A 12,717-nucleotide genomic window follows, 5' to 3' on the forward strand; every position below is an offset into this window, starting at 1 on the left:
TGGTACTTGGAGAGACCTCCCAGGAAAAAGACTTGAGAGTTCTGATTGACAAGTCGATGAAGCCGTCTGTGCAATGTGCGGCATTGGCAAAAAGGGCGAACAGAATGCTAGGAATGATAAAGAAGGGGATCATGAACAGATCATAGAAGGTTATCATGCCGCTGTACCGGGCCTTGGTGCGCCCTCACCTGGAGTACTGCATCCAGCACTGGTCGCCATACATGAAGAAGGACACGGTATTACTCAAAAGGGTCCAGAGAATAACGACTAAAATGGTTAAAGGGATGGAGGAGTTGCCATACAGTGAGAGATTTGAGAAACTGGGCCTCTTCTACCTTGAAAAGAGAAGACTGAGAGGGGACATGATCGAAACATTCAAAATACTGAAGGGAATAGACTTAGCATATAAAGACAGATTGTTCACCCTCTCCAAGGTAGGGAGAATGAGAGGGCACTCTAAAGTTGAAAGGGGATAGATTCCGTACAAACATAAGGAAGTTCTTCTTCACCCAAAGAGTGGTAGAAAACTGGAATGCTCTTCCGGAGTCTGTTATAGGGGAAAACACCATGCAGGGATTCAAGACAAAGTTGGACAAGTTTCTGCTGAACCGGAATGTACGCAGGTAGGGTTGATTTCAGTTAGGACTCTGGTCTTTGACCTGGGGGCTGTCACGAGAGCGAACTGCTGACCCAGCAGCTGCAATTCTTATGTTCTTATGTACTTCGTCAACAAGCAGGGATAAACCGCATCTCTCCCTCTCCACCAGAAAGCTCAAAAGGTGTGAATTGGGCAATCCTTCACAACACCTTTCTAAAAGCGGTCTATATTCAAGGAGAAGAAAAACTGTCTGGCGGACAAATTGAGTCGTCTTCTGCAACCTCACGAATGGGCACTCAATTTTTTGCCTCTCCATCACATTTTTTCTCAGTGGGAGACTCCTCAGATAGATGTATTTCCGTCTCCCCACAACAACTGCCTCAATTCTGCTTCAGGATATACTCTCCTCATCGCCTCGAGGCAATGCTTTTCTGGAATGGACAAATCAGTTCTATATTCATTTTCTCCATTTCCTCTCATTCTCAAGATGAACATGCCACCATGACCTCATAGCTCCTCAATGGCCCACACAACCCTGCTGTCCCTTCTGCCTCAACTCAGCAGCACAGAGCCACTACTTCTACCAGTGTATCCCTCTCTGCTTAAACAGAGCAAGGGTTCTCTATGTCATCCCAACCTGCAGTCTCTATACTGACAGCTTGGTACCTCTCAACCTAACTGCCACTCTACAGTTTTCTCAATCTGTCAAGGACTTTTTAGAGGCTTCCAGGAAGCCTACCACTAGACATTGTTACAACCAGAAACGGACTAGATTTTCTGCTTGGTGCACCATTCATTGCAAGGAGCCTCAATTTACCTCCTTATCTTCACTTTTGGATTACCTGTTGCATTATCTCAATCAGGCCTCAAATCCACATTTATTCGAGTTCATCTCAGTGCAACAGCTGCTTTACATCACTTATGAGCCCTTGTGGCTCATCCTGTGGTTTCCAGATTTATGAAAGGACTTTTCAATGTTAAGCCAAACCGCCTCCAGTGGTTTGGGATCTCACAGTTGTTCTTGCTCAATTGATAAAGCCTCCCTTTGAACCAATGGCTTCGGTTCATCTCAACTATCGCACTTGCACAGTGGTTTTTCTCATTGCTCTCACGCTTGCTTGCAGAGTCAGTGAACTACAAGCTTTAGTAGTGGAACCACCTTTCACAGTATTTCACCATGGAAGGTGGTCCTCCATACTCATCCTAAATTCTTACCTAAAGTGATTTCAGAATTTCATCTCAACCAATAAATTGTACTTCCAGTGTGTTTTCCAAAGCCTCTTTCTCATCCTGGAGAAACAGCTCTTCCTACTCTGGACTGTAAGCAGGCTTTGGCTTTCTACTTGCAACGTACTAAGCCACACAGATCTGCTCCTCAACTTTATGTCTCCTTCGATCCACACAAGTTGGGACATCCAGTTTCCAAGGGCACCATCTCTAACTGGATGGCTGCTTACATCTGTTTCTGCTAAGCTCAGGCTGGACTGCCTCTACAAAGTCGAGTCACAACCCATAAAGTCAGAGCCATGGCGGCATCAGTAGCTTTCCTTAGATCTACTCTGCAAAGCTGCCACATAGTCCTCGGTTCATGTTTTCACCTCTCATTATTGTCTGGATTCTTTTTCCAAATGGGATGGCCATTTTAGCCAGGCAGTTTTACAAAATTTATTCTCCTAAATTGCCAACACTCCCACCATCCCATACTGGTTAGCTTGGAGGTCACCCACATGTGAGAATATGCTGCCTGCTTGTCCTGGGATAAAGCACAGTTACTTACCGTAACAGGTGTTATCCAGTGACAGAAAGCAGATATTCTCACGACCCACCCACCTCCCCTGGTTGGCTTCTTAGCTAGCTATCTGAACTGAGGAGACGCACGCCCTACATCAGGCGAGAAGGCACTCACGCATGTGTGGTGCGACAGTCACAAACTTTCTTAAAGTTTTACAAGCAAGTCTGCTTGCGAGGCTGTCCGCATCCAGGCTCAATGGATGATGTCACCCACATGTGAGAATATCTGCCTGCTGTCCCTGGATAACACCTGTTACGGTAAGTAACTGTGCTTAATCAACTTTCAGACTTTACAGAAAAAACAAACATCCTTCACCCAAATCAAACTGGATCTAGAAAATATTTTTCTACCGAACACTCTTTGATAGGACTCTCAACATCATGGCGAGATCCTAGCAAGGACTGTAACAGAACGCGACTTGGGTGTGATCATTAGTGAAGACATGAAGACTGCCAATCAAGTGGAGAAAGCTTCCTCCAGGGCTAGGCAAATCATGGGTTGTATCCGTAGAAGTTTCATCAGCCGTAAGCCCCAGGTTATTATGCCATTGTACAGATCCATGGTGAGACCCCAACTGGAATACTGTGTGCAATTCTTGAGGCCGCATTATCAAAAGGATGTGCGGAGAGTCGAGTCGGTTCAGCGAATGGCCACCAGAATGGTTTCAGGACTCAAGGATTTCCCGTATGAGGAACGGCTGGATAAGTTGCAGCTATACTCACTCGAAGAGAGGGGAGACATTATCGAGACGTTCAAATATGTCACGGGCCGTATCGAGGTGGAAGAAGATCTCTTTTTTCTTAAAGGACCCACGGCGACAAGAGGGCATCCGTGGAAAATCAAGGGTGGCAAATTTAATGGTAATACCAGAAAATACTTCTTCACCGAAAGGGTGGTTGATCGCTGGAATAGTCTTCCACAACAGGTAATTGAGGCCAGCAGTGTGCCAGATTTTAAGAAAAGGTGGGATTGGCATGTCGGATCTCTTCATGGAGGTAGTTAGGGGGTGGGTCTTGGTGTGGGCAGACTGGATGGGCCGTGGCCCTTTTCTGCCGTCATTTCTATGTTTCTATGTAACCTGTCTTTATCTACTAAGTCTATTCCCTTCATAATCTTGAATGTTTTTTTTGTTGTGTTTTTTATTTATTTATAGATTTCAAATAACAAATCAAGATACACTTGTACAGAAAGTAATTACAGCAAAAGAAAGCAAAAAATCTCACTAATTTTATATAAGAACAAAATATTGCATAATCTCTCAAGTCCACCATAAGATCCATGATGTAATATAAACGGAATAACAAGAAAATATTAACTAAAGATACGTGGAACGTGGTTAACTAATATTCAGGCGTCTAATATCTTAAAGCCTTCTCCAGGGGGGACAAAGAAAAAAAGGCCATCAGCTGGTTTGGCTCAAAGAAAACATATTTCTGGGAATTATATTGTACTATACATTTGCAGGGATGACAGAGATAAAAAGTTCCCCCAAGAGCCAAAACTCCAGGTTTTAATAATAGAAACTCTTTTCTACGCCTTTGTGTATCTTTTGCCAGATCTGGGAACATTTGTATCTTAAAGTCAAGAAAGTTTTTCTTTTTAGTTTTGAAGAATAATCTCAGAAGCCAATTTTTATCCAATGTGATAGCCAAGGTCACAATCAATGTTGCAGGTATTATGTTTTCTTTATCGGACAATTCAAGTAAAGCAGATACATCAATTGGTCCTTGGTTTTTTTCCTGGTGATCCTGATTTTTATTCGGTAAATAATAGACCTGAGTGAAAGGAGGCAATGAATCTTCCAGTACTTCCAATATCTCCAATAAATAACGTTTTAACATTTCTCTTGGAGTAACTGTTAAACTTCGGGGAAAATTAATCAATCTAAGATTATTGTTCCTAGAGAAATTTTGAAATGTCTCTATCGTCCTTCTTAAATTGACATTGTCCTTAATTAATGTCTCCTGAAGCAATTTGAAAGACTTAAGTTGATCTTTAATATTCTGAATGTCTAGTTTTGATTCACCCAGGTCTTGTTTTATCTGAAGAACTTCCTTCTCCTGAGATTTTATTTTCCCCTCAATCTGAAAGTAATTAGTGTTCACTGTTCTAACCAAATTGGCAGTCAGATCCTACAAAGCCTCCAATGTGACTTCTTGGGGCTTTACAATATTGAAAGTCTGCAAATCTGATAGTGAAAAATTAGGCTCACCAGCCAAAGGACCTTCTCCTCCCCGTTCCTCCTGGGTCGGGACTGACCCCAGCGTTGTATCATCTTCGTGAGCATTCAGGCTCTGCTGCAAACTCTGGGAGCCTGAATCATTGTTTATCTCACTGTCCCCAGCAACCTCAGGGGAAGACCGCATGCCGACTTCCGACTGCCTCTTCACCCCCGGGGAACTGGCGGCACGAGGATTGGGAGGAGGGACTCTAACATCGGGGCTCAACGAGATCTCATGAGCCCGAAACGATGCCTCCATTCCATCTCCCGGAAGCGTCTCAGGCAATGGCAACACCGATGTTCCAGTGGTGCTCTGTATCCGCCTCAGCAACTCCTCAATGTTGCCGGAGGAGACTGCACCAGAGCGCCGCAAGGTTCCAAATGCACCCTTTCCTCTCCTCTTCGGCATAATTACGATTAACAACGGCGAAAAACCACTGGAAGAAAAGATTTAGCAGGTAAGGCTTGCGGGCGGTTGCTCAGTAAACTACGACCGCGGCCATCTTGGATGTAAACCACGACTGCGGCCATCTTGGATCTAATCTTGAATGTTTCGATCATGTCCCCTCTCAGTCTCCTCTTATCAAGGGAGAAGAGGCCCAGTTTCTCTAATCTCTCACTATACAGCAGCCCTCTAGCCCCTTAACCATTTTAGTCACTCTTCTCTGGACCCTTTCAAGTAGTACTGTGTCCTTCTTCCATATACGGCGACCAGTGCTGGACTCAGTATTCCAGGTGGGGGCGTACCATGGCCCGGTACAGTGGCATGATAATCTTCTCTGATCTCTTTGTGATCCCCTTCTTAATCATACCTAGCATTCTGTTCGCCCTTTTCTCTGGCTCCACGCATTGCGTGGACGGCTTCATTGACTTGTAAACCAGTACTCCCAAGTCTCTTTCCTGGGGGGTCTCTCTGAGTACTGCACCGGACATCCTATATTTATGTATAAGATTTTTGTTACCGGCATGCATCACCTTACACTTATACATGTTAAACCTCATTTGCCATGTCGCAGCCCATTTCTCGAGCATGTTTATGTCACATTGCAGGTCTTCACAATCCTTCTGTGTCTTCACTACTCTGAATAACTTTGTATCGTCTGCAAATTTAATCACCTCACTCGTCGTACCATTTTCCAGGTTGTTTATAAATATGTTGAAGAGCACCATGCGGCACCTGCGGCACTACACTCATGACTCTTTTTTAGTCCGAGTATTATCCATTTACCCCCACTCTTTGTTTCCTATCTATCAGTCAGTTTTTAATCCATGTATTTCACCCTCGATTCTGTGGCTCACAATTTTTTGAAGCAGTCGTTCATGTGGGACCTTGTCAAACGCCTTCTGAAAATCTAGATATACAGTGTCGATCGGGTCAACCTTGTCTACTCCCTCGAAGAAGTGCAGTAAGTTTGTCAAGCAAGATCTTCCTTTGCTGAAGCATCATCAGATTGCTGGTCCTCATCAGATTGTGTCCGTCAAGGTGATCAATGATGCGGTCATTTATCAGCGCCTCTACCATCTTTTCCAGTACCGAGGTCAGACTCACCGGTCTGTAGTTTCCTGGATCGCCCCTCGTGGAACAATAATGAACATCACTTACTCTGATCTGTCTTAAATCCACTCCGATTCAATTCTCTTCCTTTATTAAGATTCTTGATGTTATCATTGATGACAAACTATCATTTCTTCAGCAGATTAGCTCAGTGAGTAAAAAATGTTTTTACAGGTTGAGAATGATCAGATCAATCTCGAGTTTTCTAGAACAATCAGCTCTGAACATTCTATTACACTCCCTAGTGATCTCACAAATCGACTACTGCAATTCATTATATTAAGGAATATGTCAGAAAGAATTTTAAAGATTGCAAATCATCCAAAATACAGCCATCATAATATGTAATGCAAAAAAATTTGATCATGACACACCTCATCTAATAAAATCATACTGGTTACCAATTACAAAATCACCTATAAAATCTTATTACTCACATTTAAAACAAAAACTCTACATTCCCCAGGATTCATTGACAGGTTAATCATTCATTAATGCTTCTAAGACACTCAGTTCTAGCAATCAATATCTTTTGAATATTCCCTCTCTACGTCACCTCTTCTATGATACCACCAGAAAATAAAGACTTTCTCAGTTACAGCTTCAACTCTTTGGAATTCACTCCTATTGTCACTGCGAGAAATTATCGACAAATTCAAAGCATATTTTAAAATATTCTTATTTAAAGATGCCTACGATTTGTAAATCTCCATCCCAAATGACAACAATGAAGGAAGAGCATATCTCCCCTCCCATTGACCTTTTTATCTCACTATCCTATTACAAATTGTATTTCTTCCTCCCCCCCCCCCCTTTTTTTCCTCATGTGTCTAGGTATTTTGTCATTGTTCATGTCTCAGTCATGTCACCCTGATGATTTTATATTCTTCTTTTGTACACCACTTAAACAATTTTTTTAAGCGGTATATAAAATTTTTAATAAACTTGAAACCTCCATTCTTCCATCCTATGGCTCATGCTCCCCTCCCTCCTTCCCTCTATTCTGTGTCCCAAGATCATGCCCCCCCCCCATCCTTCATTTGTTCAAAGTTTATACTCTGACATCAGCAGGAAGGCTTTCAGCTCAGCCGCAGGACTAGCATAGAAGTCGCCGCATGCAGCTTTGTGCAGAGAAACGACTGTGGTAGGAAGGTACTTATTTGAGGCACAGAATGGAGGGAGGGAGAGAGAGGGGTGTGTTGAGACTCGGGAGGTAGAGGAGCATGTTGGGACACCGAAGGTAGAACAGGACCTCGTTCACAAGTACGAGTCCAGCATAAGTTGGATATTCTTAAAAAGGAGACTGCCTGTAAGTCAGTCCGAGTATAAGATGAGATACCCCTTTCCCCCAAAAAAGGAGGAAAAAAGGTTGACTGAAATATAAGACGGGGAAGGGGTTAATATTCATGTGCCCTGCCAGGATCTGTGCCTTGCCACCCCTCTCCCTCACTCCTTTCCCTGCCAGGCTCTGCACTCAACCACTCTCACTCCCTGCACCCAGCTTCCTCCCTCCTTGCGCCACTCTCCACCCAGTCCCCTCCCTCCCTGCCCAGCTCTCCACCCTGTCCCCCTCTCTCTCTGCCAGGCTCTGTACCCTGTCCCACCTCCCTGCCCTATACCCTGTCACCCTTCTCTCCCGATATCCTGCATGGCTCCATCGAGCCTGCCATATGACCTGGTGGTCCAGAGGTATTACAATTTTTTAACCTGCTTCCCCCCCTCCTTGTACATTTTTGGCTTTTTGAATCCCTGGTGGTCCAGCTTTCCACTCTGCTGCCCCGTGCTGAGCCCCTCCCTCCCTGAATGGCTGCCTGAGTTCTCATGGCCCAGCAGTATACTAGGCAGGAGTGAGCATTTTGCTGTACTGCCCAGCCCTGAGCTGCTCCCTGAATAGCTGCCACCAGTTCTCGCATGTCCCAAATTTAAAAAGTTCTCATCTATCCAAACTTTAAAACATGCTCCCGCTGGGACCATGACATTTAGCATTTCTCCTTTAAGTGTGACAAAAAGCTGATATTCAGTAAAGAGTGTGCATACTGTATATATTGAACAGGACAGGAATTGTTGGGGAGCCCTGAGGGATGCAATGTCTCATCAGAATCATAATAACATACCAGATGACAGCAGTTAAAAACCTGTATTGCCCAACAAGATAAATTCATAAAGTATGATGTGATACTATATATGCATGCTTTTTTTTTTATAAATCTTTATTGATTTTTAAACTTTGACAATGCAATACAAATATCTGAACATAAATATTTCATAAAACGCATTATTAAACGTACAATTTATACTTAGAACAATCATTTTCTCTCCCCCTTACCAAATTACTACAATAAGACAAATTATGTAATTATAATATTGTAATTGAGTATTTTAATAAACAAATTATCTTTCCCTCCCCCCTCCCTCCCCTGGATGTGTAAGGAATTCTACCAACCTCAAAAATAAATAAATAAATAAATACATTACAGTTATTATGATGTAACAAATATAGTCAATGGACTCCGCACTCTGTTAAATGTACTGCTAAACTCCAAACACTCTGCATTCATTTTTTCATATTTATACGTGGTAGAAACATTTATCCACCAAAACGTGTAATTTAGTCTGTCATACCTCTTCCAAATATGTGTAATCAATTGGATAGCTATTCCCATCATTATCATAAAAAGTTGATTTATATTTATCGAAAGAAGGCTTGACATGTAAAAGCGTACCACAGATTATTGCTTCTCATATTAGGGGACTATATATGCATGCTTGATTTGCCCTCTCATTTTTAGGGCGCAGACTGTAGAAGCCTGCCTAGCAGTGGCTTATGTGTTCAGCCATGATCAGCAAAAAGACCATAGAGGTCTGCCCAACAGTGGCCTATTTGTTCAGCCACGATCAGGAAACAGACTGTAGAGGTCTGCCCAACAGTGGCTTATCTGTTCAGCAACGATCAAGACACAAACCATGGAAGTCTGCCAGTCTGCTCAGCACTGGCTTTGCTTCTCAATTACTAATGTTGCCATCTAATCACCGCTAAGCTTGTTTGGTTCCATGCCTTCCATATAGGAATCCTTTATGTCTATACCACGCAGTTTTGAATTACATTACTGTTTTCATCTCCTCCACCTCCTGCAGGAGGGCATTCCAGGCATCTATCACCCTCTCTGTGAACAAGTTCTTTCTGGCGTTATTTTTGAGTTGGCCTTCCTGCAATCTAAATTCATGTCCTCTGGTTCTACCACCTTTCCTCCGCTGGAAAAGGTTTGTTTATATATTAATACCTCTCAAATATTTGAACATCTATATCATATCACCCATGTTTCTCCTTTCCTCCAGAGTGTACATCTTCAAGTCATCAAAACTGAGGGGCCTCATCAATGACTTGTACAAGAACATCAGCACTTCTTTCTTCTGCTGGTTATACCCCACTCTATGCAGCCCAGCATCATTCTGGCCATGGCCACCATCTTGTTGCATTAAGAGTCCCTTAAAAATGCTTTAAACCAGAATTTAGCCTTCCTTATTTCCCATCTGACTTAATTTGGCCATTAGGATCTTGTTCTTTACATTATCAAATGCAGCAGAGAGATCCAATAGGAATAATTAGAGCTTTAATTTCTGTAATTGATCATTCCACTCATCTTGTTTAGTAAGGCTACCAAAACTCGCTATATAACAAGCCCTTCCCAAAACCACCCCACTATATCTAAATGTAGGTTATAAAGTAGGACCACATATAGAATCTGCAGGGTTTAATTTTTATTTTACATAGAATCATTTAGGAGTCTAAGGATTAGGTAAAGTTTCTACAGTTACACAACATTGATGGACTCTCAAAATAATGATGATGCCAAAAAAGGTATATGCTTGTCAGTCTTGGAACATAATTCTCTAAATTTTCTTTCCCAGCCTCCTTCAAGGAACAGACGAGAGCGGGCCGAACTGAGGCCAGACTTTTTTGATTCAGCAGCTATAATAGAAGATGATTCGGTATGTTTTTCTAAATGTTTACTTGCCTATTTTATATGGCTATGCTTACTCTTAAAGATTCATTTGTCACATCCCATAAACATTCAAAGGGTTCAATGATCAAAATAATTTAATTGATCACAAAAGGCTGCTGCCTAGTTAAATCACCTGTGCCCAGCTATTTGCTGATATTCATCAGCACTTAACTGGGTTGTGCCACTGAATCAACACTATTCGGGTAGTGCTTAGCACTAAGACACTCCGGGAATGGAGTCAGTGCTTGCTTAACTATCCCGGCACTAGCACAGAATATTGACCGGTACCCAGATAACTTCTTTCCCCAATCCCCTCTCCAAAAAAACCAGCCTCAACCTCATGAAGACCCCCTCCCCTCACCCACCCATCTGTAGGTCCGTGTTCAAAGGGGGAGGGATCGCAATCGCAGCAGGAGAGATTAAGCATCTCTCTTGCTGCGATCGTTTGCGGGGGGGGGGGATTCTGTAACCGATGTTGTTTTTGACAGACACTGGTTGCAGAATCCAGCTTTTAGGTGAAGGACTGGCCCCTTCGCCTAAAAGGTCTTGTTTTGGGCTTTTGGGACTTGGGCGATTTTTTGTTTGGGAATGTGTTTTAAGGTTAGGTGTAGTGATGGTCTGGGCAATTAAAATGCTGAGCGTAGAAATAGGTTAAATATGAAAGAAACTGACTTCAATGAGAGTACTGTCTCCAGAGAACAGTGGCGTACCAAGGGGGGGGGCGGGAGGGGCGGTCCGCCCCGGGTGCCAGCCCTGAGGGGGTGCTCCCGGCCTTGCTGTTCAGTCCCCCCCACCCCCGAAGGACCGCTCGCCCCACTGACCTTCCTGCACCACCTATGAAGCAGCCCGCAGCAGGATTGCGACGTCAGCGATCCCTGAGCTGCTTGGGCGCTGCTTCCTGCGCCGCGGTCCCGCCCCACCTCTGATGTCAGAGGGGCGCAGGAAGCAGCGCCTAAGCAGCGCAGGGATCGCTGATGTCGCGATCCTGCTGCAGCTGCTTCGTAGGTGGTGCGGGGAGGCCAGGGGGGCGAGCGGTCCTTCGGGGTGGGTCGAGAATCAGGCCTTCAGGGTCGGGCGGGCAGGCAGGCTTTCAAGGGGGAGGGGGGTGACAGGCAGGCAGGCAGGCCTTCAAGGGGGGACAGGCCTTCAAGGGGGGGACAGGCCTTCGGGGGTGTGCAGACCTTCAAGGGGTGCAGGCCTTCAAGGGGGGACAGGCAGGCAGGCCTTCAAGGGGGGACAGGCCTACAAGGGGGTGGGACAGGCCTACAAGGGGGTGGGACAGGCCTTCAAGGGGGGGACAGGCCTACAAGGGGGTGGAAATATGTAGACAAAAGTTAAACTAATGCAACACCACAGAAACAGTGACACATGTCCCCTAATACTGTGCAAAATATAGACAGTAGATGTAAATTTGTAAAAAACTGATACATAACAATCATCACTTTACAAATTAACAAATAGAAATAAAACAAATAGCAAGAAATAAGAAAATACCATTTTATTGGACTAATCCATTTTTCAATTAGCTTTCAGAGGCCAAATCTTTCTTTTATACTGCTGTTATGGTATCCTGTCCTGAACTGAGGAAATGGGTTTAGTCCAAAAAAATTGCCTTATTTCCATTTCCTATTTATAAACTTTTATCAATACAGTTACAATACTACTTAATTCTATGTAAAGCAACAAAAAAAATTCTTTCTACCTTTTGTAGTTTCTGCTTTAATCATTTTCTCTTTGCTCTTTTCTTTCTATACAGCATTTGTCCTCTCTCCCTTCCATGCAACATTTTTCCTCTATCTTTGTCCCTTCCACCCAGCCTCTGCTCTCCCTACCCCTTCCATCCACTGTCCACCCTCTCTCTGCCCTTTCCATCCAGTGTCTGCCCTCTCTCTCTTCCCTCCTCTCTCTCCCCTTCCTCTTAGTTTAAAGCCTGTTCTATTCCTCTCTTGACGTTGTTTGCGGGAACAAGACTTCTAGCAAACAAAGTCAAGAGAAGAATAGAACAGGCTTTAAACTAAGAGGAAGGGGAAAGCCGACAGTCGACCTAACGTCGACAATTCGGAAGACGGTATCCCATGAAGATACTAAGGGGAAAAAAGGCTGGGAAGAAACAAGGGACAAATTACAGGAGTCAACTAACCCAGAAGTGGAGGTTAGAAAGATTGTAGCAAAAGAGAAGACACCAAAGACCGAAGCACAGGGAAAGGAAATGAGGAGGACGAAATGCCAGGATCTAAATTGCATATATGCTAATGCAAGGAGCCTAAGAAACAAAATGGAGGAACTAGAAGCCGTGGCCAATGTAGAGATCATAGACATCATTGGAATCTCTGAAACGTGGTGGAATGAGGAAAACAAATGGGATACAGTACTGCCGAGATACAAGCTCTATTGCCAGGACAGGTCAGGACAGAAAGGAGGAGGAATAGCCCTATACGTAAAAGAAAGCATACAATCGACAAGAATGGACACAGCGGAGACGACCAACAAACTGGAATCGCTATGGGTTAAAATACCAGGTAGGAAAGGGCATGAAATAAAGATGGG

The 12,717-nt window shown here is 43.8% G+C and overlaps 1 protein-coding gene across 1 annotated transcript in view; it reads left to right on the forward strand.

Moving 5' to 3' along the window:
* STAG1 (stromal antigen 1) overlaps positions 1 to 12,717 on the forward strand; it is a 2,074,316-nt gene that overhangs the window by 2,046,450 nt on the left and 15,149 nt on the right. The window contains 1 exon segment of the mRNA XM_033958034.1: positions 10,076 to 10,156. Coding sequence (XP_033813925.1) covers positions 10,076 to 10,156 — 81 coding nt within the window.

This window comes from Geotrypetes seraphini, chromosome 9 (genome assembly GCF_902459505.1).
Source record: "Geotrypetes seraphini chromosome 9, aGeoSer1.1, whole genome shotgun sequence".
Lineage (NCBI taxonomy): Eukaryota > Metazoa > Chordata > Amphibia > Gymnophiona > Dermophiidae > Geotrypetes > Geotrypetes seraphini.